Raw genomic sequence first — 24,301 nt, 5'->3', positions numbered from 1 at the left:
GCCCCCAAGAGATGAGAGAGACCAGACCACTGGATGCAAATGCAAAAGGTTATTTATTGTTTACACAGGTACCTGTGGACACTTCAGTCTTTCGGGGGACTGAGTGTGCCGAGGTTAAAACTCAGGCAGTTTATATAGGGTTGGGGTGGCAAGAAGCAGGCTTACAGAAGCAGAAGCATGGTTACAGGGATTTCATTGTGTCATCTAAATGTAGCAGTTGTAGTTAACCAAGGACAGTTGGTTATTCGGGTTGGGCACAAAGAATACAAAGAATTCAGTTATGACTCTCTCAGCATCCCGGATACCGTCCTGCTGACCTTGCTTTGGTCCAAGCTGCAGACCACAGATATCTGGTTGGTGTTGGATGAGAGCAGCACCTGGTTCCCTCCTGTACTTTTCTCATAACTTGACTTTGGCAAATTAGCAAGAGCAATTCAAACAGGCAATAAGCATAGTGGGGGTCTTTCATTTGAGAGATTACCCAGGTGTGACCTATTCTTCTTTAAAGGGAAAACAACAGAATGACAGGGAGAGACCCCAGACTGTCCACTGGTTGGGCATGATCCAGCCAGGACCTTTTATCTGGAACCATCTGTTCCAGGGTTGGGACCCATTTCCTTGATATAGGCCACGACCTGGGAGAGACTTCAGTTATTTCGCAGGAGATTGATGATTCAGTTACTAGCCCTATTGAACAGAATTAGCCTAGCATGACCATTAGCCCCCTCACCATAGTAACTTTCTTGTTTTCATAATTCCTGTTCTCTCCTCCCATGTCAATGTCCATGCTTTATGATTTTCTATATTCTGCTTGCTAGAATTATTTTCCTGCCCTTTTCCTACATCCTTGCTCTGCAAACTAAAATCTTTCATGATTATAGGTGTTAATTCAAGATGTTTACATACTCGTGGTTCCCTTTAAATTGTCTTGTCCTTATCTGGGAGTATGCAGGGCAAAGAGTAAAATGGCTATCAGTGCTAATAATATGTGCATAGGCTATATGCGGAAAGCCTACAATTTTTCATATTCCTGGGCTCTTCAATGACAAAAACACCATAAAGAAAACCAGCATTGGCTGGAGATTTGAGGGATACTGGAATAAATACTCAAACTCTCCCGTCCCCACACAAACAGAAAAGCAAGCCTAAACAAAAAAAAGAGAAGAAGCAAAAGCATTCCTGAGTTCCAGAGTCTAAAGAAGGCAGTGAAAGTCAGGTCAGAGGAAATTTCCACGAGTTCCAGAAATTTGCGCAGACTGGATCATTTCTCCCCCAGAGCTGGGAGCAGGAGGGGCAGAAGCCCTCCCTCCCCCAGTGTGCTGTTTGCCTAGACTTCACCTATGCTGCAGGGGTGTGCCTTTCTTGCAGGAAATGTCAACTTTTTATATGCAAAGCTCAGGAAATGAAACTCAAGCCTCAAGCAGCTGTCCAAGAGTCACTTCACGGTGTTTTTCTCCTGAACTTGAGTAGAGTGGAAGAGTGTAGCACCTGTACCTTTTGGAGAGAGGTTTGGAGAGCAGAGCCACTGTGGTTTCCAGGATTTACTACTTAACAAAAGTAAGTAAGCCAGCTGCCCTGTCTGTCTCAAGAGGATCTGTGGCCCTTGCAGGACCCAGAAAATACAGAAGCCCCAGGAGGAGGAATCTGAGGATGAAGATATGGCCTGGAGGTTAGGAATAATGGCCTAGATGCCAGGAAAGTGGAGGTGGGCAAGGAAGGGACTCTGGCTAGAGAGGTAAAACGTAGCTTAGTAATAAGGTTTGCCCGTAGACAGGTAGGGATTTGATGTTATTTTTCATGGGTCTTTTAAATAAGGAGACAGTTCTTCCATTCTCTAGCATTTCTTTAGAGGTGGCCTTTCTTTCCATTTCAGGCTGGTATTTAGGTTGCAAACATGATTTCCTGTTTAATTCGGGGAATTAAACTGTCTCAAAGAAGGTCATCACCCTTGGCCTGATGCAGGAGGTATCTACTGTCTACATTTGTAAAACTGTTAACTATGGAGACAAAAGAGCCAAAAAAAAAAAAAAAAAAAAAAAAAAATGACCTCCAACCCGAATAATCAGTCCTTGACTACTAGTTGCTGGTCCTAGTACTTGTCAGGTCTCACACAAAGGTTACAGATTAGCTTCTAGTGTGCCAGACAGCTCACATCCAAGGGAGCCCAAGCTCACAGCCCAAGAAGGAAGGTTAATGCTATATACAACATATATAACATATTACTTAACAAGGCAATGGAGTGCTCGCAACTGAAATGCACAGAACAAATCCATTAAGGGCAAGTAATTGTTCTTACCTGTTTCAGACACCCATTCCTTCTCTGGAGGGTTATTCTCTCTGTTTGCTTCTGTCTTTCTTGAAGCAAGTGTTATTAAACATTTTTAAAATATCATTTCTGGTCTGTTGACTACTTCTCCCTCATACTTTTGCTTGTCATTACCTTGACTAGAGTCTCTACAGTTTATACAGGATGTTTTCAGACATTACCCATGCCCTTTGTGACACAGGATATCACGATAGGGGTGTTCCTGTCATAAAGAATGGCTCTCTTCATGCCTAGCATCCTATACCACATCCTTTTTGAAAAGATCACATCAGGCTCCAGTTCAACTTAATAATACTGCTTCACAATTCAGTGGAAACCTGAGGAACCAGTCACAGATCCTGCAAGCTATTGAGCAGTTAATATTAACTGGAGCCCAACTATGCTTGGCATTCTAGAATACCAGGTACACAGGAAAGAAAGGCACAGCAGGCAGAAGGCAGAGAGGCTTTCTGAGTGTGACCATCTCTTCTTTGCTTCAGGCCTGCCAACCCTGAATTTCTTCATGTATAGCCCCTTTTAGCTTGCTTTAGAAATTGTGGGACTAATACAGACTTAAAGGATGAAGTTGATTTTCCACTTCTGTAAGTTGTTAGAGTAGATGCTACCATTTCATAAAGGACTGAGTGACAGTGGCTTTTGTTACATTAATATTTAAGTACTTAAATAGGAAATGTTTCTGTATATATGTGTGTGCACTGGCCCATTAGTGCTTGATGACTTATGATGATATATACTCTACATCCAAAGTTTATGAATAAAATTCTCTAAATGCCATCCATAGTTGTTCTTAAGCATGTTTGCTTTATCCTAAAATGCCAAAGTGGATATTGGTAGAATGTTTTACTGTTTCAAAGAGTACATTGCATTTATCCAGATTTCTCCATTACAGCACTTCCAGCTTGTGCCATGTCCTCAAGAGCCACTGACATCTTCTAGCCCAAATGTGTGCAAACACAATAATTCTGGCTCCATAGAACAGTCCCCCCAAATAGTTCAACAGCAAAAGTGCCTGTCTTCTTTGATGGTAACCTTTCAAATACACAAAATGTTTCTACAAGCATTGCCAGGAGTGCATGAACAATATTTGGTTTGAAAATAATGAAATTATTTTCATTAATTTTACCTCAATCTCTGACCTTACTTTCTCTTCCTCCCCCAACATAGTGTCTCATTTTCACTTACTCTAAGACATTAGAGACATAGAATTCTGGCCATGGTGTCTGGAACAAAAGAGTATTGGGAAACTAACCTGTAATGGGTTACAAACTTAAGGCTTTAATCATCCAAACTGGTTTATCCTGAGTATTGAATGACTTTGGATGGGAAATTTTGTGCGTAGACACTTAACTAGTAATTTCTCATTAAATAACTGAACCCATTTTTTTTTACTTGTTTGATTGGCATAATAGTTTTATGATATTTCAGAAAAACGTTTTGAAAGCTGTAAGGGAATTTCTTGATTCCTGGGGCATGGGTTTAAATCTTCTACTAAACCATAAACTGTGGAGACATCACAACCCTCACAGCATTCTTCTTTTCCTTACTGGGAGTGTGACAATTATCATGGAGCTCAGAAGGTGAGTGTAGCCTGATTTCTAACAGAAGGAAGCCTCAGCTTCCCCTGAACATCTTCCGTGGTTCAGAAGATGTGTGTGATCATCAGAGTGTGCCCAAAATTTTGTTCTGGTGCTATGACGATTTCCCATGGTGTGGAACATACAGTAACTCTACCAGAAACTTCAGGACTGCATCATGGATTTTACTTCTTGTTCTAAAGTCTTTGTGTAATTGTTTACCTTTCATAGAAGTTATTTTATGATGATGACATAAATTATTAACCAATTCATTAAACCAGAGGTATACCCAGCTATTTTCATACCTGAGCAACACACCTGAGAATAGATCATTAAGGTGGAGAAAACTGCCAGGCAGTGGTGGCACATGCCCTTAATCCTAGCATTTGAGAGACAGAGGCTGGCAGATCTTTGAGTTTGAGGCCAGCCTGGTCTATAGAGCAAGCTCCAGGACAGCCAGGGTGTACCGAGAAGCTCTGTCTCCAGAAAACAAATGATAAGATATTTTTAAACTAGAAGGGAAATATTTCCATCTCATATATTTGGGTATATAGTCCAAATTATTTTAATTTAGAAGAGAAATATTTATATCTCATATAGATGGCTATAAAGTTCAAAAATTTTAATCCTAATTCAACTGTTAACTGAATTGAAAATAAAAAATTAACTTTTAAAATACAAAATAAAGAAAACTTGCCCAAACCTGTCCATGTAGAAGTCATTTATGATTTACCTTTAGATATACGTTGGTATTTTTTATATGGAGGCAAGATGAGAATGATGGGCAGTAATCCTTAAAATTACTATTAAAAGTTATTAAGTTTGTAGAACCTTCATTAGCCAAGCATCATCAGTTAAAATGAAAAAAGCTGTCCTATTTAAAAAAAAAAGTAATGGAGACAGATTGAAACTTTACAGACAATTTGAATATGTTGTGTTTATAAGGGACACTACCCATTTGTACCCCTGGTTCACTGGTTTCCAGAGGCTTTCAGGAAAGTGTTAACAGTCATGGGCCAGCCATCAATTTCTAGTCTTTTTGAAAAGCATAGCATGGGAAGAGGGTCAAGGCCAAAGGTTTGACTGGCTAGATGAGGCTACACCAGGTAGCTGAAGAAGACTAGCTCATGACTCAGAATGTATAGCTCTAGGACACCTTGATTGACCAGAGCCTGTCAGCCTGTCTTCATACACCATACTAACAGAAGGCCTGTTCTAGGACTGTTTAAATCATAGACTTAAACACTATACATAGTTTCAGTATTTTCCCTCTTAAGTTAAATCTATTTACCTGTTTTCTGTCACAATGTTTTTGCCTTTATTCTTCCAATGCCTATTTCAAATTTCCATAACAGAGAAGATATATTGCAGAGATATCCAATGTCATGGATTTTTTTCCTTAAAGCTTTTGGGAAAGCTAAATATTAGGTTTGTTGATAAACATATTGTATATGTAGAATACATTTCAGATGGGACAGTTTTATACTTCTGTGTATACTTTATATACACAAGGTTTATTTTAGTCACAGTATAAAAAATGATAACTTTAAACAACCAGTCCATTCTAATAAATCCTCAGGCTCACAGCTTTGTATATTTTCATAACCCTGATATAAGGAAGTACTCATCATAATGCTCTGTGTCTTTTCTTCCATGAAAATTTTAAAGAAATTGTTTATCTATTAGGTGTTTAATGAAATATTTTTCTCGTTAGAGAAAAAAATGCTTTTCTGAAATGATCTTGATTTTTTTCTTTTGTCTTTGTTGAAATAGCAACAAACTGATATGTTTTACATCAAGTTAGCCTCAATGAATATACTAGACCATCTCCTTATATTTCTCCCAAGGAGTTGATCTTTATTAATAATTGCAGCCTTGACTTGCTTCATGTAAAATCCTGCCAAATGCTTTAAAAGGTCAATGTAAGTTTACTTAAGTTGTTTTATATGTTAGAAGCTTCAGGATGATGGCTTGGTTCAATTTAGACTCATTTGGCTAAGGTGACATTAATTATTTTGTTTCACAAACACACAATTATACATGTTTGCATATATATGTATGTATGTGCATTATTTATATGCTAAATAGAAGTTCTGCATAAATTAGAATAATTATACATATAATGCATAAATAGGAATATGTGTATGTAAAAGGAAGTTGATATCTTCCAGATAAAATGATAATTCTATTATTTTTATGGTCCAAATACAGAAATTAACCTATAATTATTATGTTTTTAATATACTTGAGAATCTGCCCATTATCTTAATTTCTCTTCACAGGAATTCCCCTTGGGACTCCTGAAATTGGAGTCTTTTCTTTGCTCCCTAAACCCAAGAGACTATGAACTCCTAACTTACTGAATCCATTTGGTCCTGGTTATATGTGTGCAGTTTATATTATTCAAAAGTGGTGACTGTACATCATTTCATTTCAGCATAGATATCATCAGAACTGGAGTGTGTTTCCTTTAGATATGCTCTAAGACCCAGGGTGAGAGTGTGGCTACAGCCATGGCTTTAACAAACAGCAGAACTAAGCGTTCAGACCATTCATCTTTAGCTGAGAAGTAGGAGACAATGGTTCTAATGGAATGATCAGTGGTAATTCAGAGATACGCAACAATCTAGGGTATGTTACAGGAATTTGGGCAAGGGATTCTTTGTTTCTTGAGTTTATGGTTTCCATGAACTCTATACTGCCAAATTGTTATGAAACAACTGAAAAAGGAGAATGGCCTCAGTCTAGCCTTTCTCACGTGCACATAAACGAACAAGCTGAGTGATATTTAGATGTCTACAAAAGAGTTACATGAAGAAAATAAGTTTGAAAGCCTGAACGTTTCCTTCTATGGTAAGCCATGTTTCTATAACTCAACAATGGAAACATTTGAATTTTTCCAATGGTCAGTAACCCAACAATAAATGGAGAAGAAAATAAAGTAAGTATAATGTCTACTAGATCATAATTCTGTAATAACAGAACCATCATCACCCGAAGTGTAACCAAAAGTGGCTCAGAAGAGGCTCACTTCATATTTATTGAATATTTGAGATGGGTAAATGACTCTCTAGAGAAGCAGTAGACTGAAAAATGTGTGCATATATTAAGATGATTCAAGATATTATATATAGAAGATAACACTGCAATATGTTACTTAACTAAAAGTGAATAGTATAGTTTTTAGAAGTCAGTTATAACTTAGAAACTTTGTACACTTCAGTCCTGTTGGGGAATATTATTTTAAAGTGTGTTGCATTTTTTTTTCCTACTGCTTTTGTTAACAGTATAAAGATGTATTTGATTAAATAAAATTAAACTGCTCCAAAGCAGGAGGCTAAGTCAGCAAGTAGCTGACAGGAAGTGGTAGGAAGGAACCATGTGTTTGAGCAAGGGTTTTTAAGTGGGGGTGGAGAGGAGGCCACTGGGTGTTTTGGAAGACACCACAAAGGGAGGTTTGCTACTTTCTAATCTGCCTCTCTGAGCCAGCAGAATTCCACCTCAAACCTTGAATTTTGGGTTTTTTAGATTTACATAAAATTTCCCTTAGTAGCTTTGAAAAGAGTGGGTGCCTGAGGTCAATTGATTAAGAGGTAATAAAAAAAAGATAACAACACAGCCCCAGTAGTACAGGTTCAGGGTAACCATAAAAATGATAATTAACAGAAGTATACATACTAAAGATTTATTTTGTTTTCTTATTTTTTGCATGTATGTATGTGTGGCCATGTGTTCAGGTACCCCCACAGGCTAAGACTATTAGAGCCACTGGAGCCTAAGTAGCAGGCAGTTATGAACTGCCCAGCATGGATGCTGGTAGAAGAACTCTAGTCCTCTGACCAAGCAGCAAGTGCTCTTTTCAGTTTGAGGCATCAGGAACCCAAATTAATTCTCAAGGCAATGATTATGGGCACTTAATTCATAGTTTAATAAACCATTGTCTCCAGTTTGTACTCTCCTGGGAGGAGTGAAGGGAGGAATTGGGTTGAATATAACAAAAATACATCGTATGAAATTCTCAAAGAGTTAACGAAGATTATTATTAAAAAAAAACAATCCACATTTTTAGCAGTGCCATCACCACATACAGGGAGTTTTATTGCTTTCTACACTTTCTATCTATGTGTGCTTTGAAAATTATCTTTGTTCTCATGTCACAAATGAAAAACCCTGGGAATTCAGCCCCAGTCACAGAGCTGCCTGAAGCTACCTAGAAGAGAAGTTGCTGCAGACAGGATTCTGTTACATGCTGGCGCTTTCACAGCCACTGCCTAACTTGTGGGATTTACACTGCATCTTTCAGTTCAGTGCCACACATTATGTTGGCACTGTGAATTGTTGTCGCCCATCTCATTTAGGCTGATAAACTGTACCTCTCCCTGAATTGCAGGCATGCAAATGGAGGCTCCTCGCCCAGGAACATATTTGCCAGCTGGGTATGGCCCTCGGTACCCTCCAGCAGCACTCCAAGGTAAAATACTTGTTGCAGAAGAAAACAATACAATGACTCTGATCAATTGATGCTCCCAAGAAAAAGGGAGAAGTGGTGACTCTGTCTCTATTTTAGTGATTGTTTTTTCTTAATATTGCACTGAGGAAATGGTAGTGGCCTAGGTTTTGTTTTGTTTTAGACTGTACATGCTTTCCAAAGAAGCACTTTTTATTTATGAAGGACAGTACACATCATGAGGAACTAATGCAGTACACAAGTTTATATTTACTCGTGAAATATAGCATTGAAAGTAAATTAAATATTGATACAGATAGCGAGTAAAACAAATGTTTCATTGGCTGTTCGTCTGTGCTGAAAACTGCCTCATGTAATGATGTTTAGAAGACTGAACTGTGGGTGTTTTTGAACCATGAAGTATTTAGAATTAATTGTGCTCAGTGAGAAAGAGTAGACGTAAAACTGGAACTGCCTACAACAGAAATGCTCACTTCATAGCAACCCTCATTTTCATTGTGTAACACATTCGAAGAATCACTCCTTCAGACATGCCACCCCATTCTGCAGTCACATAAAATACATACTAGATATTCATTTATCTTTTCAGACAGTAAACAACTTCAGACATTAGGCAAATGCAATTGTAGGCACAAGTGGACTTTTGTAAATGTCAATGTTAATCATGTACCCAGATTTACCAGTAGCAGGCTATCCAGATCCTTAAAGAGCACCGTGGGGGTTAATATCGAAGGTGTTATGCCTTGACAGAAGGATACATGAGTTTAGTTTTCTATTCTGAGGAAACAGATTGGCTTGGGAGTTGAATGGCCTGTGTGTAATTGTCTTTGAAAACTCCCTATGGGTCTCAGATCTTATCCAGATGTTTGCAATTAAAGGAATAGGAGCTAGCTAAGCTCCAGCCCTCTAAGGCAGCCATTCACAACCATGGCTGTCATTAATTTTCATTTAAAAATACTAATACAGAGAGCATTCACGGGGAAATTAAGCCACACCTCTAAACAATGACTGCTAATTCCCGAGAAGCCAGGTGTTTGTAATGTGAGGCCTGGATTGAGAAATGCTGTTCTGAATTCTCAGAACAGATTTGGAGAGTTCCTAGATTGTCCATATTTTAACCTAGGCACCCATAGAACAGTTTTATTAACCTTACAGCTCATGTAAAATAGGCATACATGTTCTGTTCAGTTAGTATCAGGTATGGAGTATATTAGAAAAGGTATCTTGGTTTGGGAAAGGTGAAAAACCTTTTCTTCCATCCAGGAACCTGAGAACTGGAAATGATTGCACCAGGCCATATCAAGCTCCAACAAACAGGACAGGAGGTGGCTAGTAACCTAAATAAATGAACCTTATAGTCAGATTCTCCCCCAAACTCCCACAATCAGGACCAGAGGTGGGTAATGGCCTAGATTTCCTCTAAGCTGTGTGTATGACCATGACCCAGACCAGGCCAGATCCTTCTGTAGGCCCTTAAGATACATACAGTGTATCGATAGAACCCATCTTCGGGGAAGAAATGACGTGTTTCCTGAGTTGAGCTTCATAGTAATTATGTTTCCTCATGCAGTGGGGATTGTATTACACCAGGAAACTTTTTTCCAAATTATGTTGTGTGGATGGATTTTTCTTTAGGCTGTCAGATTACAAATAATGACTGGGAGACTTATTATTAATTATAAAAGCTTGGCCTTAATTATAAAAGTTAGGTTTTTGCCCTAATTACTTCTTATAACTTAAGTCATATTTTTCTAATATATGTTTTGTCAAGTGCTTTGATACTTCATTTCTCTGTATTGCCCAAAAGTTCCAGTAGTTACCTCTCCTGCCTAGCTATTGGCTGTGCAGCTTTTTATTATACTAATCACAGAAATACATGTTCACACAGTGTACAAACATCCTACAACAATACTGGTCTTAAATTTGGTAACATATTGTTGATGATCTACTAAAGCAACTGGGGATCAAAATGCTTAGCCAGCTACAGCCATAGAGGCTGGGCAGTGGTGGTGCACACCTTCACTTCATCCCAGGACTCAGGAGACAGGGGCCACGAGCTACACAAAATTGTTCCAGTCTAAAAGAGAAACAGCTCACACAAAGGTGATCTCAGCACTTGGGATCACATGCCTTTAATGTGAGCACTACAGAGGTGGAGACAGGAGTGATATGGCTGGGCAGAGAAAGGAATAGAAGGTGGAAGGAGATATGAACTCAGAGCATTGTGGCTGATTCTTGGAGTCAGGATCAGCCATTTTGGTCTAAGGTATAGGCAAGGGATAGTGGCTGGCTGCTTTGCTTCACTGATCTTCAGCTTGAACCCCAATATCTATCTCTGGGTTTTAATTTTTCATGTTACACTTAAAAATACTGGAAATAAACCTCTTATTATTAGACTCCTGAAAGTCTGATGGAGGTTGATGAAGTCAGTACGCAATGGGTTTTCATTCTTAATATCTTTCACATAGTTCCCTGTTCTGCATAACACCCACAGGGACCCACTCAGCCATCTTCAAGCAAACAGCAATAAAAGTTATGCGTGGAGAATGGGACTTATGTGCTTCTGGTAAATTAATGCAGTCAATTAAAAAAACTAGTATTTGAAGTCCCCCCCCCAAAATTAAAATGGAGCTATCACATGATCCCCTCTTAAAGAAATCTGTTATCATACCACGGGCAAACAATTATCCATGGTTATTACTATACTATTTGTAACAGCTAAAATATGGGGTCACCCTTGATACTTAACAGATGAAAGAACACACACATACACACACACACACACACACACACACACACACACACACAGAGAGAGAGAGAGAGAGAGAGAGAGCTAGAAAGGTTTTATTAAGACAGAAGGAAGAGTGAAATGTCATTTATAGAAGATGGATGAAACTAGACACACCCCATTAAGAGATACAAACAAGGCTGGGTGTGGTGGTGTACACATTTAATCCCAGGAATTGGGAGGCAGAGACAGGTGGATCTCTGTGTGTTTGGCACCAGTTTGCCCTACATAGCAAGTTAAAGACCTTCCAGCCAGGGCAATATAGTAAAAACCATATCAAAAAACAAAACAGAGAGATGGAGATAGAGACGCAAGCCAGATTGCCAAAAACAGACATCCCTATTTTTATTATTTGTGTGTGTGTAATCTAGTTATAAAACCATGACTGTATAAGATCAAAAGCAGACTCAGCTATTTGAGGGACTAGTCAGAACCCAGTGGGAAGATATAGGCTGGTACACAAGGGGACAATGGAAGATAACGGTGAACAAAGGACATGATATTCAGGAACATCAGTGTCACAAAATAATGTGTTACTTTGTCTGCTAATTTAATTTTTACTATTGTTTTAAGCTTTGTTTTGTTGCTCTAAACCGTGTGTGTGTGTGTGTGTGTGTGTGTGTGTGTGTGTTGTGTGTATGTGTTTGTACACATAGGTGGTGCATAAGTAGAAACTATAGAGATAGATCACATATTGAAGTGCATTTCAGAGCTCAGATTTAAAAAAAAAAATGTCTAAAACCCGATAATGATATAGGAAATTATTTTGCTCCAGAGTCGCTCCTTGGTGACAGAAACACCTGTGCATCTGGCTGGTTTCTCATTATCTGGTGATGTCTAGTTTTATATTTTCTCCTAAAATGAGTTCATGCTTCTTTATGGCTGAATAAAACATTATCCTTATTATTATCCATATCTAGATCCATAACCTCTCTCTGTCTCTGTCTCCCCCCCCTTATGTGTGTGTGTATAATTTTCTTTATCATATGTTGGGAGGTATCTAGGCTGATTCCATATATTGGCTGATTATGACTAGTATAACAATAAACTTGGCTTTTTAAACCTATAATTAGAAGCAGGTATAAACCCCAAAGACTGCATTGAAAAGTCTTAAACATCATAGGCCAGAATAATACTTTTCTCTGTGAAGTTGCAAATCATTTTTCTTGCTCCTATTTCAGGACCTCCAGAACATACTGGACACCCTACATTCCAGACTGACTACCAAGGTCCGCAGTCTGGTTACCCAGGGCCTCAGGCTGCCTACACAGTCTCAACAGCTGGCCATGAAGGTTATAATGCAACACGGCTTCCTATTCAAAATAACCAGGCTATCATCCTTGTTAATACCCAATGGATGCCAGCACCACCACCTCTTCGGAACTGCCCACCTGGGCTCGAATACTTAAGTCAGGTAAATCTGTATACTCAGAACTCACAAAAGACAAAATTGTATTTCTAATTCTAGTTTACTTGGACAACAAATGAATAATTCACCAAAGCATAATATTTTCCTCTATGCCTTCTGGTTACTCATAGTTCTGCTAGATGAATTGCAGTTGTTAAGCAAATTATCAATGTGTGAGACAATTCTGTTTTTGTCTCCTGTGAGTTTGGCCTATAATAACCAACAGGCAGTATCTATTATATATTATTCTAGTCATTGTTCCAAGTATAATACTTAGAAAATTGGTGATGTGTGCACAAGATAATTATCACTGTTTTTTCGAAGAGGGAACGAGTGTCCAAAGATGTCAACTGCTTTGGCAAGGCTTGAAAGTTATGGAACAGTCATTGTGATTTACTTTTTACATGTGAACTTTGGTAGTGAGTACGAAAGCTTTTTAACCCAAGACTGACACACAGCCTTGGTATTTGAAAAAGAGAGTATAAAAAAATATTAGTTATTATCTTTAAGTGATACCTAAAAAAGAGCAATTTTAATTTTTTCCTTATTTTTTTTTTTTTTTTTTTTTTTTTTTTGAGACACGGTTTCTATGTGTAGCCCTGGCTGTCTTGGAACTTAGCTTGTACACCTTGTAGACCAGGCTGGCCTTTAACACGGGATCAGCCTGCCTCTCTGCCTCCCAAGTGCTGGGATTAAAGGTGTGCTTCACCGCTGCTAAGAAAGAGTAAGTTTTTCATATATGTAGCTTTATAGACTATAAAGTTGCTTTTATTCTTTAGAAAATCCATTATAATTGCCTCTAGTAAGGGAAGAAAGTATGGGTTTTGCTGAACTATAGTTCAATGATAATGAATTTTAGCACAAATATAAAGTTTAGTAATAGCTTGGTGTGAAAAGCTAGCAAGGTAAAAGAGGACTGTGAAGTACACCCAATCCATGAACAAATCCAGAGGGCCCTGTGATCTCCAAGCCATGTCTAGTCTATCTGGCACACATGGCATTAACATGTCCTATGTGAATTCAAACATCAGACTTAGAAGTGTTCATGAATTCATACACACACACACATACACACACACACAAGACTCAAGGAAAATTATAGAGAAGGAGGCAGAAAGAATGTAGAAATAGGAGACTATGGAAGGGTGCTATGGAATGCAGTCTTTTGGATGAATTTTGAGTGATGAACTCAGGAATTCACAGTAGCTATTGTTATCTGAACAAGAAGAGCCAAGCAGAATTCCTCCACTGAAGCTGGAGGGGCTCCTGAATTCCCATTCCTAACTGAGAACTCTGGACACTTGCTAGCTTCTGGGGAAGGAAGCTCCTTCTTTGTGGGTGTGACCACGAGTAACCTTCCCGTGCTCCACTGTACACATGGGCAGCTCTAATTGGACTTAGTGAAGAGAAATTTCAGTGCTAATTATAATCTTTAAAAAATACCCTGGAATACACTTAATTTAATCAGGGAGTTTAACAGATGAAGGAATATTTTCACTTACAAGTGACAACTTCTTACAAGAAAATGATTTGAATGGATAAATTGTCAATCAATCTCATCTTCTGGAAAGAACACTGGTTTGTAATTTTATGGGGGTTCCATTATAAATCAACTTTATTTGACTTAAAAAGAATTCTCCCCTTTGAAATGAACAATTTAAACAAACTGGTACTGGGTCTTGAGAACTGGCTCAGGAGTTCCTAGTCTTGCAGTGGACCCAGGTTTGATTCCCAGCACCAACAGGGCCACTTACAGCCATCAGCTTCAGTTCCACGAGTCTGTCTACCACTTCTGGCCTTTGAAAGTACTGCATGCAAGGGGTACACTTACATGCATATAGGCAGAACATTCATACACATAAAAATAAATGTATCTGTAAATAAACATTTGCCATTAATATATAAAAATGTATCGCTATACAATGTGAAGTGTGAAATGTTGATCCTGCTAGGAATTGATAATAATCCCATGCATGTTCTCTTTTCTGGAACAGATAGATCAGCTTCTGATTCATCAGCAAACTGAACTTCTGGAAGGTATGTATCTGTTGCCTTGATGGTATTTCTAGAAACAGGAGCAGTTCACAGAGTTAATGGCCTGTGAGTTGCCTCTCCTACAGCACTCTTCTGTGGGAGGTTTAGGCAGGAGGCAACAGACATCTATCTTCACTGTAAAAATATTATGAACACCATTTCCTGTCCACTTCTAAGAAGTAGGAGTCAGGTGATCAAGCTTCCTGTGCTGGACATGTGTTCCCATGAAATGTCACTGCTTTAGAAAGGAAACAGTTGGTGCTGGTGATCTTTCTCTGCTTGCACTAAGCTAATCTTGCCTTTCACCTAAACCTCTTAGCCACTCTCTGCCAGCCCGTGATGAGTTTGAGACTTGAATGGAACCTCATATAGTGGTTTGGCTCCCAGGGTGAATGGTCGTTAGTAATTAGGACACGAATTCTTTGTAAAATCATTGTTAGCTACCCGAGCTATTGTTAGTGGTACAGAGGAGGAGGCTTACACAATCTGTACCCTGTGGGCTCTGGATTCCCAGTTGAGGTAAAAGGCTCTGTGGTATCAGAGGGGAGCTGAGCACAGCCCCTCAAGGCTGTTCCTCAGAGCATACTCCTGTTCTGAGTGGGAAAAGGGCTTCCAGATGCCTCCTTGGATCCAGTGTGCCCAGATGCAAAAAGAACTTAAGACACCGATAGGTGCATCACCACACCCACCAGGAGAAGGCAGCCAGGAAAGCTGTATGAGCCAGTGTCCTCTTCTTGTATTATGAAAAGTTGGCTGGAATTTAGAAAAAACCTTTGCCTAGGGCCAGCCCCAGCCATTGACAGGTGCCAAGAGGAGGTAAGGTGTCCACAAGGAAAAGAAGTGAGTCAGGCACTGCTGTGTCCCCAGTCCAGATCTCCTCTGCACTACTTGTCTCCCCTTTCCTGCTGCTCCCTGCAGTCTCGAGCACTCCTCCCCACTGCTACCTTAGGAGAGTCACTATTCCTAACAACATTGTCAATGTGTTCCCCTGTGTGTCCTCAGTCTTAACAGGCTTTGAAACAAATAACAAATTTGAAATCAAGAACAGTCTCGGGCAGATGGTTTACTTTGCTGTAGAAGATACTGACTGCTGTACTCGAAACTGCTGTGAAGCAGCTAGACCTTTCACCTTGAGGATCCTGGACAATCTTGGCAGAGAAGTCATGACTCTGGAGAGACCCCTGAGATGCAGTAGCTGTTGCTTTCCCTGCTGCCTCCAGGAGGTCAGTGTGATGTTCCCATAGCAACTGAGAAGAGGTGCAATAAGAGTTTTCAAGAATGCCTTACACCTGGATGGTATGGCCATGGTTACATTCAACATGTACTGTTGCTTTTGTAGATAGAAATCCAGGCTCCTCCTGGTGTGCCGGTAGGGTATGTGACTCAGACCTGGCACCCATGTCTGCCCAAGTTCACTCTTCAAAATGAGAAGAAGGAGGAAGTTCTAAAAGTTGTTGGTCCATGTGTTGCATGCACCTGCTGTACAGACATTGACTTTGAGGTAAATGTCATAATGTCATAGGATGTGTCTTCCTGACATGAAAAGAATATATTCCTATAGGATGTTCCTGGTTACCTAAATAGTGTTTGTTTATGTGTGCCCATTTAATTAATGGTCATTTAATGATTCAGAACAAAGGTCATTTCTCTAAAGATTAATGTAGAGTGCCCTCAGTGTCATGCAAACAGAGGCCAATTCAGAAAAAGAAAACATTCCAGCATTTAAAAATTCTATAGGTTTTTCTAGTGATTTACTGAATGGTTAGACTGTTTACTGTGCAAATATGAGGACCTGGAACTGTATCCCTGTACCCGTACAGGGAAGCCCTAGTATGCAGGTATCCACCTCTACTCCCAATTCAGGTATGTGTGAGGTAGAATGATTCCTAGGGCGTGCTGGCCAGCCAGTCTAGCTGAATAGGGAAACCCCTGGCTCAGTGAAAAAGGCCTGGTCTTAGTAAAGTTGGAAATGCTAAAAGACACCTAACTTTGACCTTTGATCTCTATACTCACCATGTCATACATACAATGTCCATACATGCACAAACATGAATACATGAACATCCCCTCACACACACACACACACAGAGAGAGAGAGAGAGAGAGAGAGAGAGAGAGAGAGAGAGAGAGAGAGAGAGAGAGAGAGGGAGAGGGAGAGGGAGAGAGAGAGAGAGGCCCTCTTCCTTTTGTTAACACAGTATTACTCATTTTAAACTAAGAGTTTAAATTCCAGGGTTGTCCTTTCTTCCCTCTTCTGCATTTTAAACCTCGCCAGCTCTTGTGAAGGTACATACATTTTATCACTTGAAATTCCTGTTGTTACCCCACTAACATAATGACGTTTCAGTGTGGTGACTAGAAGCCATGTTTCTTCTCTGGTGTTTCATTTTCCAAATTTTCTATGACCTAGGGTGAACTGTGGCTTGAAAATCTGAAATAGAAATTTGCTGAAATACATAGGACTTAAGGTGTAAATGACACCCTATTCCCAGTGGTGTGAACTAACCTCAGGCTGACCTGCTCCATCCTGCCTGGGTGTGAGTCATCTTTCTGCACACCCTCCAAAATGTCCTTCTCAACAGACTCCAAGGGGCCAGTCACAAAGCCTCCTCACTCTTGTGCTTTCTCAGTGCAGTGATCAAGTAGTCTTCATTCCATAGCCTAAAGTAGCCTTGGGACTTCATCTCACTACCTGGCACTGTTTACCAGGCTTCATCAAGGATTAGTAAATAGAGAATAGATCTTTGAGGGAGAAATCCATTCCCATAAAGCTTTCAAAGAGTATTATCATATTTTTTCTGTTTCACTAATAGTTTTTTAGCAGATCAGTTTTCCCACCCCATAAAATAAACTCTATACCAGAAATGCATTAATAGGAAACAATTTCACATACATAGTGTAGGCCTCCAGCAAGGCTTGGCCATATGGCCCTTGAGTAAGGCCCACTTCTATCAAAATACATAGCACAGTTCTGCTTCTCTGGGCTCTGATAAACCCGTGAAGTAAATGAGGCCATTAGAGTTTTGCTGTGTGTGACATTATAAGATTTCTACAACAACTGACCTAGCCAGCCTCATCGCTCTATTTTTACAGGTAAGTATTTAAATGGGGAATTCATTAAATTGAAAAGCCATGTATTTTTTCAGGAAATGAGAATGAGGAGAAACTGGTCTTAATTTACACACAGAGGAAAGATTCCCTAAGGCTGAGTGGAGCTTTCCCTTTGCCAGAACTCTGGTGCCCCAACCACAGATCTCCCCAAGGTTTCTGTTTTCCAGGTTCACTCAGTCTTTACAGCCATTCATATGGACTCAATTTCTCTGAGAAACCGGGTATGTAAAGGTAGTTTGCCCTTCTTACAGAATCTATTTCTAAGGGCAGAGTTGAGAGTTTTAAGAAAATACCTGTGACAAAAAGCTGTGTGTGGGGTAAGTGTATATAAAAACACTTATGAACATTTATAATGATGATTCTTTATACAGAACACTTTGCTTATGTGAGAGTCAGTAAAAGTAGTAAGTATTTAGTTACAACATATGATAGATTTTTTTTTAATCAAAGGATACTATTAAGGAAAACTTTGCTGTCGTGTGCTTGATTAAAAAAAAACGAGTTTTGTGATATTATTAATGATTTTAAGTTTTATTGTGCCATTTATCTTCACGGATGCCTTCAAATAGCCATTGCCTTAGATAAGTTTCTTCCTTTGTGATATATTTAGAATGATGATATCGATGTACTGTCTTTGACAGAATTTAGATACTTGTTCTGTTTTCTATAGAGTATGTGATAGCGATGTTCATGTATTAAAAATGGGAAATGTTAGTATAAGCTCTACCAATTCCATTAGAACTGCCAATAGAACAATTACAGTTGTTATTATGTCAAAGATGAAATTTTCTTGTTCAAGTGTCTTGTTGAAAATGCTACCTGGGGTCTGGAGGTGTGGCTTAGCAGCCAAAGGCACTTGCTACCAAGTTAGCCATTTTGAGTTCTACCCACTGGACTACCATGATGCCATGATGGAAGGGGAATAATGACATACACAACACACACACACACACACACACACACACACACACACACACACAAACAATAAAAACAATTTCAAATTTAGCTGGTTACTTTTTTTCTGTAATTTACAATTCTCATCATCCCTCCAATAAAATTACATCTGAAAATGGATTCAGTTTTTTAAGATATTGCTTTCTAAAAAAAATGGTAAATATTCATGTGTTTATTTTTAGCTTTGGGTTTATGATGCTGACAAATTACCACTTGTCTTCTATACTATAATTCATACTTCAAACATACGTGTGGAATTTTATGACTGACTATAAATGTTTATGATGACTATTGCACATAAAATGCTAAGATGTTACAAAAGAGGTTTTGTTTTAGGCCAACTTATCAAAATGGCATATCTGATACAACCATAATGGTTCATAACTTCAAGTCAATATCACTGAGTTCACATCATGGTCCTTAGGTCAGCTGAGTTTCTGTGCATTCACAGAAGCTCATGTAGATGGCTCTAACTTGGACCAGGAAGTAACCAGCCATCTGCTCAAGGAAAGTGAGTCATAGGACTGAACCCACAGCTACTCAATGGGTGATACTGCTCATTGGTGAACATCCAGGCCAAACAAGTTAGCCATGGTGAAGACTCAAGACATTTGCCACATCCTATCATCAAATTAGACATATAACAAAACCTAATTCTCAAGGAAGAGAAAGTATACTATGCCTAGTGTGGGTGTAGAATGAAAGTACTATTCTGTGAGCAATAGTCTGTGACTTTTCATTCATATTGGAAGTAAACATCACAGAACACAATGCACTTTCTTTGCATGCAAGTTCCCAGAGGACCATGCCTCTGCCTCGACAGGAAACTACTAAAGTTCCTGTGGGATCAAGTAGGATTTTGTAAGAAAATAATGGATGGAGACTGTGAAGGCCCTGATGACATCCATGTATGTCAAGTTAATGGCCATTAATTTATTGTATAAAGAGAACATGCATTAACATCAGGAACAATAAAAGCCATGTTGAGTGAACCAGGGTAGTTTGCTGAGAATGAAAGCAATGAGGTCAATTTTAGAGAGATGCCTTCGCATGTGCTATTGAAAATATTCATGCATTTTACATGCAAGGTCTGCTACAAACAGCTCCACCAAGATTCATGAATTCCCAGTTGTATCTGAAATTGTACTGGAACTGCTGATGCCAACTTCCTAGATTGTTAAATAAAATAAATTATAATAAAGTGTTAATTTTTTCACTATTTAATGCCTGTAGTTCAGTTAGTATTTTTTTTTTTTTACATATAGCATGTTGCCTGTATGAAATTGAACTCTAAAGTTAATTCCTGAGCAGATTCCTTCGGTCATTTGCATAGCAGAGTTGAAATTTGTTTGCTACATCAACAAATTAAGGGTGTTCACAAGCCAAGAAATAAACAAATAATGCCAAAAAAGAAGTAAACATCAACATATTTAAGATATCATCCTCTTCCAGCCACACCAAGATGTAGACTACCTCTGAATGTCCTCATGTTTACTTGGTGGAGCTTTAAAGGCAAGGACTTTAAAGGAGGCTGCCCCCTCCTTTGATGGCTTTTGCAGGTTTGGAAAGGACAAACCTATTTCCTCCTCCTTTGGCTCAAGCCTATGTGTACATCCTTTGGTAAGAATCTGCATTCCCTGTGTGGAGTGGCTTTAGTTTGTGCCCTACCTGTTCTATTGTAAAATGGGGTCCTGGGCTTTGCTCCCACAGAGTCCCCTAATCAAGTTTTTCACTTAACTTTTGTTCTAGTATGTTACACTCCTCACTAATTATCAATTCATGTCCCATCTCTGCCCCCCCAGTAGTCTCACATGGAGTTTCTTGTTGGTCCCTTATACCCAGTAGCTGGTCTGTGGATCTTTCTTGGCTTTTTGACTTTAATGCCCCCTACTGCCTTGGTCTCATAGGTGGCAATGACCCTCTGCCACATTTATACAGTTATCCTGCATGAAAGTTATGCTTCTCAAAGCATATAATATTAGAGGAGTTTCATCTGCTGTCTTCCCAACACCTTCTAGAAATTGAAGTAGGTAAATATTTTGAACATAATTTTAAGAAGATATTTGTCTGACTTTACTCCAGCCTTTGAAAGTAGGTTTTTCCATACATATTCTACAAATCCTTACTTTTTTCTTCATATGTAGATCATGTCTCTTGATGAACAATCTGGAATTGGCAAGATCTCCAAGCAGTGGTCTGGGTGTATGAAAGAGACCTTCACAGATGCAGATAACTTTGGGATCCAGTTCCCACTAGACCTTGATGTGAAGATGAAGGCTGTGGTACTCGGAGCGTGTTTCCTCATAGTAAGTGTTCCTGCTAATCCTTGGTAGAATTGTTCCATAATGATTCGGCACACTGTGAGTCCCAAAGTGACATTGTTACACTGATGGGTTTTATGAGATTCTGCTTTGTTATAGCTGTTCAATGGCTTGTATCCCTGAAATTCAGATATGGAGGGCTACTTACTCTCTGAGGAGTCTATAGCTCATTACAAGACAACACAGACTTTGTCATTCTTTCAGGTTTTTTTTTTTTTAAATAAAACATAAAGCTAGAGATTTGGAGGCAGTGTTGAATCTGTACTTAATTGGAAAAAGTCTGATCAAAATGTACATGTTGTTCAATCATAAAATTATCATCTAATATGTGACTATAAATTACAATATAGTTATAATTAGGCTGTAAAGGTAAATTAATTGAAACATTTATCTGGGCAGTTCAAATAAATCAGAAATTCATGATCAGTATTTACATATTATGTCAGCAGATTACAATATGCAGTCAATATTCATCATTAACAGGATACCCAGGGAACTTTAAACACTCCCTGCCCAGATTACAACTCCACTAAATTAAACTCTCTGAAGTTTTTTCCAACCTTTTAGTCTGGATAGAATTCCTAGCTAGTTCCATTATGTTGCAGGGTTTGAAATGTGAGGTATCTTAAGCATTGTTTTAGAGTTGCAATAAGAAAAAAAAAGCGCAAAACAAACAAGCAAACAAAACAAACAAAAAAAAAAAAAAAAAAACCAACAAGAGCTTGTCCAGCCCTATTGTCTGGGTTCTTTCAACAAACAGATACAAATTAAAAAAAAAAAAAAAAAAACAGGATGTCACCATAATAACTATTGTGAACCGTGTTTGGGCATCAATTCATGGAAAACCATCTTAAAAGTCATTTATGAGGTTTCAAGTAAATATAAACAATGGTGTTTAGATGGAATGATGGATTTATTTTGGTGTTTCAATAAGAACAATTGACTATATGTGTGTTTTGGTAAACTTGCTTGGTAAAGAATTTTGGCTTTTAAATAATGTGGATAAGAGAGTGGAGTTGTAAGGTTAAGTAACAGGTAGATACAGCTTAATCATTATAGAAGCCACTTGAGCAGGGGCTATGACTTTGTGCACTATGGTTCTTTATTTCTGTTATGCTTATTCAGGTTTTCTTTCCTTCTTTCTTCCTTTTTTCTTTTGCAAAAGTTTAAACGAAATGAACATGTAAAGAAAGAGAAGATGTGTGGTTTGTGTGTGTGTGTGTGTGTGTGTGTGTGTGTGTGTGTGTGTATGTGTGTGTGTGTGTTGAGTAAGTGTAAAGAACACTTATAAAGTAAATTTAGCCTTATTTTTGGGAAAACATTTTAAAGCAAAAGTCTGGGCATGTGAAAGTCCCTGCATTCAGTGGAAGGACATAATGTGCAGGGTTTCTCTTGATGTGAAACAGGGTTGATGGTAGAATGATAATTGTTTTCTAGATATGGTAAAAGAAAGTTCTGGATATTATGGCAAAGAAGGGGCTGCATGTAGCATCAACTTCAAAAACCTCAGAATGGAATTCCAAAAGTTTTCACCCCGATATATAATAAATGAGATGGTCAGAATGTTTATGAAACATTGTACAATATGTGAACATATTGAAAGATCACCCCATGCTCCATAAATACACCCACATTTTTGTGTCAATGCAAAGAAAATTTTTTCAGAATACTTTAAACATCAGGAAGCTTTCATAAATATAGAGTAACCTATTTAAAATTGTATATTGCTTGGTTCAAAGCTGGGTTGTAAAAAAGTAGTTTTGAATACAAGTTTGAAAAGAAATATTGAGGTAATGATTTGAAAAATCAGTTACACAGACATCGGAGTATATAAGTGATCAGCAGAAGAGCTGAGTTATTACTGTTGATCAAAAAAAATATACAAAATAGGAAAGAAACAAATTCCATATGATTTGTTAGTTAGAGAATGAAAGCAATGCAGGAAAGAGTAGGCTGGGTTAGAAGAGAATTGCTGTTCCTGGACCAGGAAGCTTGGTGTGTATGTCATTCTGAATGAAAAGGCTGCATCAACCCCATGGTCTAAAGCTGACCGTGAATCTCCTGTTACCTGAAACATTACATTATTGGAATAAAACTAGAAAGAGATAAGGGGTGGGCTGGAGGTTGTAAGCACTTCCAAAGGATCTGAGTTTGAACTCCAGCACCACATCGACTCACGATAATCAGTTCCAGGGGATGTGATGCTCTCTTCAGACCTCCATGGGCACAGACATGCATGGAGACACAATGCTGATAAACATAAACTTAAATCATTGATGGAAAAAAATTTCAACTTAGGAAGAAAAATTTCAAGGGAAATACGAAAAATAAATATTGAGAGAAGGTATAGGAGAATTAATTAAATTGATACAAACATGGAGAAACAAATAAAATCATAGAAATTAATCACTATTGTAATTAGAAGAGAAAGGTCATTTTATAGACTTTCCAACATTTACTCATTACATTTAAGTTCATCTTGGATGACACGATGTCATTTGGTATTAAGTGCCCTTAGCTTTCTGTGTCTGAGAATAGGTCAGTCTTTGCCTCTGAAAAACTATTTTTATGTTTTTGTTTCTCTCTAGGATTACATGTTTTTTGAAGGCTGTGAGTAGGACCAAAAATTAGCAGTGTTGTGGAGACTAATGAAGAAGACAGAGAAGATTTGAAATCTACAATGAGACCATGTAAATGGGAAACCAGTGGCTCTATTTTTCTATACTGAAATTTCTCAGAATTAAGCTATAATACATGAGGCATAATGTGTGCAATTTCGCTTTCCAAGTGATAGTTTAGCTTCTACATCTTGGAATACACATGGGCATACATCTTTATACACATCCAATATATTCACTGAATTCAAGGTAAAAATGGAAATGTATATTTAGAAATGAAACATTTTATGGAAAGTAAATTGAATCATAATTTGTGATTTATTTCTCATGTCTTTTTCAATTTAAACCTTGTTATTGTTAATTATAAAATTATACCAAAACTATATTGTTTATTTCTTACAAAAAACCTCATATTATTTTGAAATTTTAAAGCTTTTTTTTAAAATGTTAACTATTTTGTTGCCTGGGAAATATTACTCAATAAAATGCAAATAAAAGTAACATGTACTTTCTTTTATCTTTAGGAAATAACACTAAATGGTCTTTTAAAATTTCTGCTATTATAAATTTTTATACTGAAAGTCTGCAACTTACCCATTTTAAATGCTTTTCAGTGAACACTGTCATGTTTTGCTTTGTATTTTCTTTCTAAGAAACACTAACTTTTAGGACTTACTCTTTACTACTTTACTATTGGGG

General features: G+C 38.2%; 1 protein-coding gene across 1 annotated transcript; it reads left to right on the top strand.

Moving 5' to 3' along the window:
• The first annotated feature begins 1,459 nt into the window (after nucleotides 1-1,459).
• Nucleotides 1,460-23,881, top strand: LOC127238575 (phospholipid scramblase 2). The gene is made up of 8 exons (XM_051207200.1): nucleotides 1,460-1,557; nucleotides 8,291-8,371; nucleotides 12,338-12,570; nucleotides 14,559-14,601; nucleotides 15,601-15,821; nucleotides 15,938-16,099; nucleotides 20,808-20,969; nucleotides 23,573-23,881. Exons 2-8 carry the CDS (start codon nucleotides 8,293-8,295, stop codon nucleotides 23,600-23,602), a joined length of 930 nt encoding a protein of 309 aa, XP_051063157.1. The 5' UTR covers nucleotides 1,460-1,557; nucleotides 8,291-8,292; the 3' UTR covers nucleotides 23,603-23,881.
• The last annotated feature ends 420 nt before the right edge of the window (nucleotides 23,882-24,301 follow it).

This window comes from Phodopus roborovskii, unplaced genomic scaffold, assembly GCF_943737965.1.
Source record: "Phodopus roborovskii unplaced genomic scaffold, PHOROB, whole genome shotgun sequence".
In the NCBI taxonomy this organism is placed as follows: domain Eukaryota; kingdom Metazoa; phylum Chordata; class Mammalia; order Rodentia; family Cricetidae; genus Phodopus; species Phodopus roborovskii.
Note: the sequence above shows the minus strand (reverse complement) of the source record. Positions and strands in the feature narration are given on the sequence as shown.

Coding starts and splice junctions, on each gene's coding strand:
- LOC127238575 (XM_051207200.1), top strand. CDS start 8,293: ATGCAAATGGAGGCTCCTCGCCCAGGAACATATTTGCCAGCTGGGTAT. Junction 8,372..12,337: donor CCCTCCAGCAGCACTCCAAG/GTAAAATACTTG, acceptor CTCCTATTTCAG/GACCTCCAGAACATACTGGA. Junction 15,822..15,937: donor TTCCCTGCTGCCTCCAGGAG/GTCAGTGTGATG, acceptor TTGCTTTTGTAG/ATAGAAATCCAGGCTCCTCC.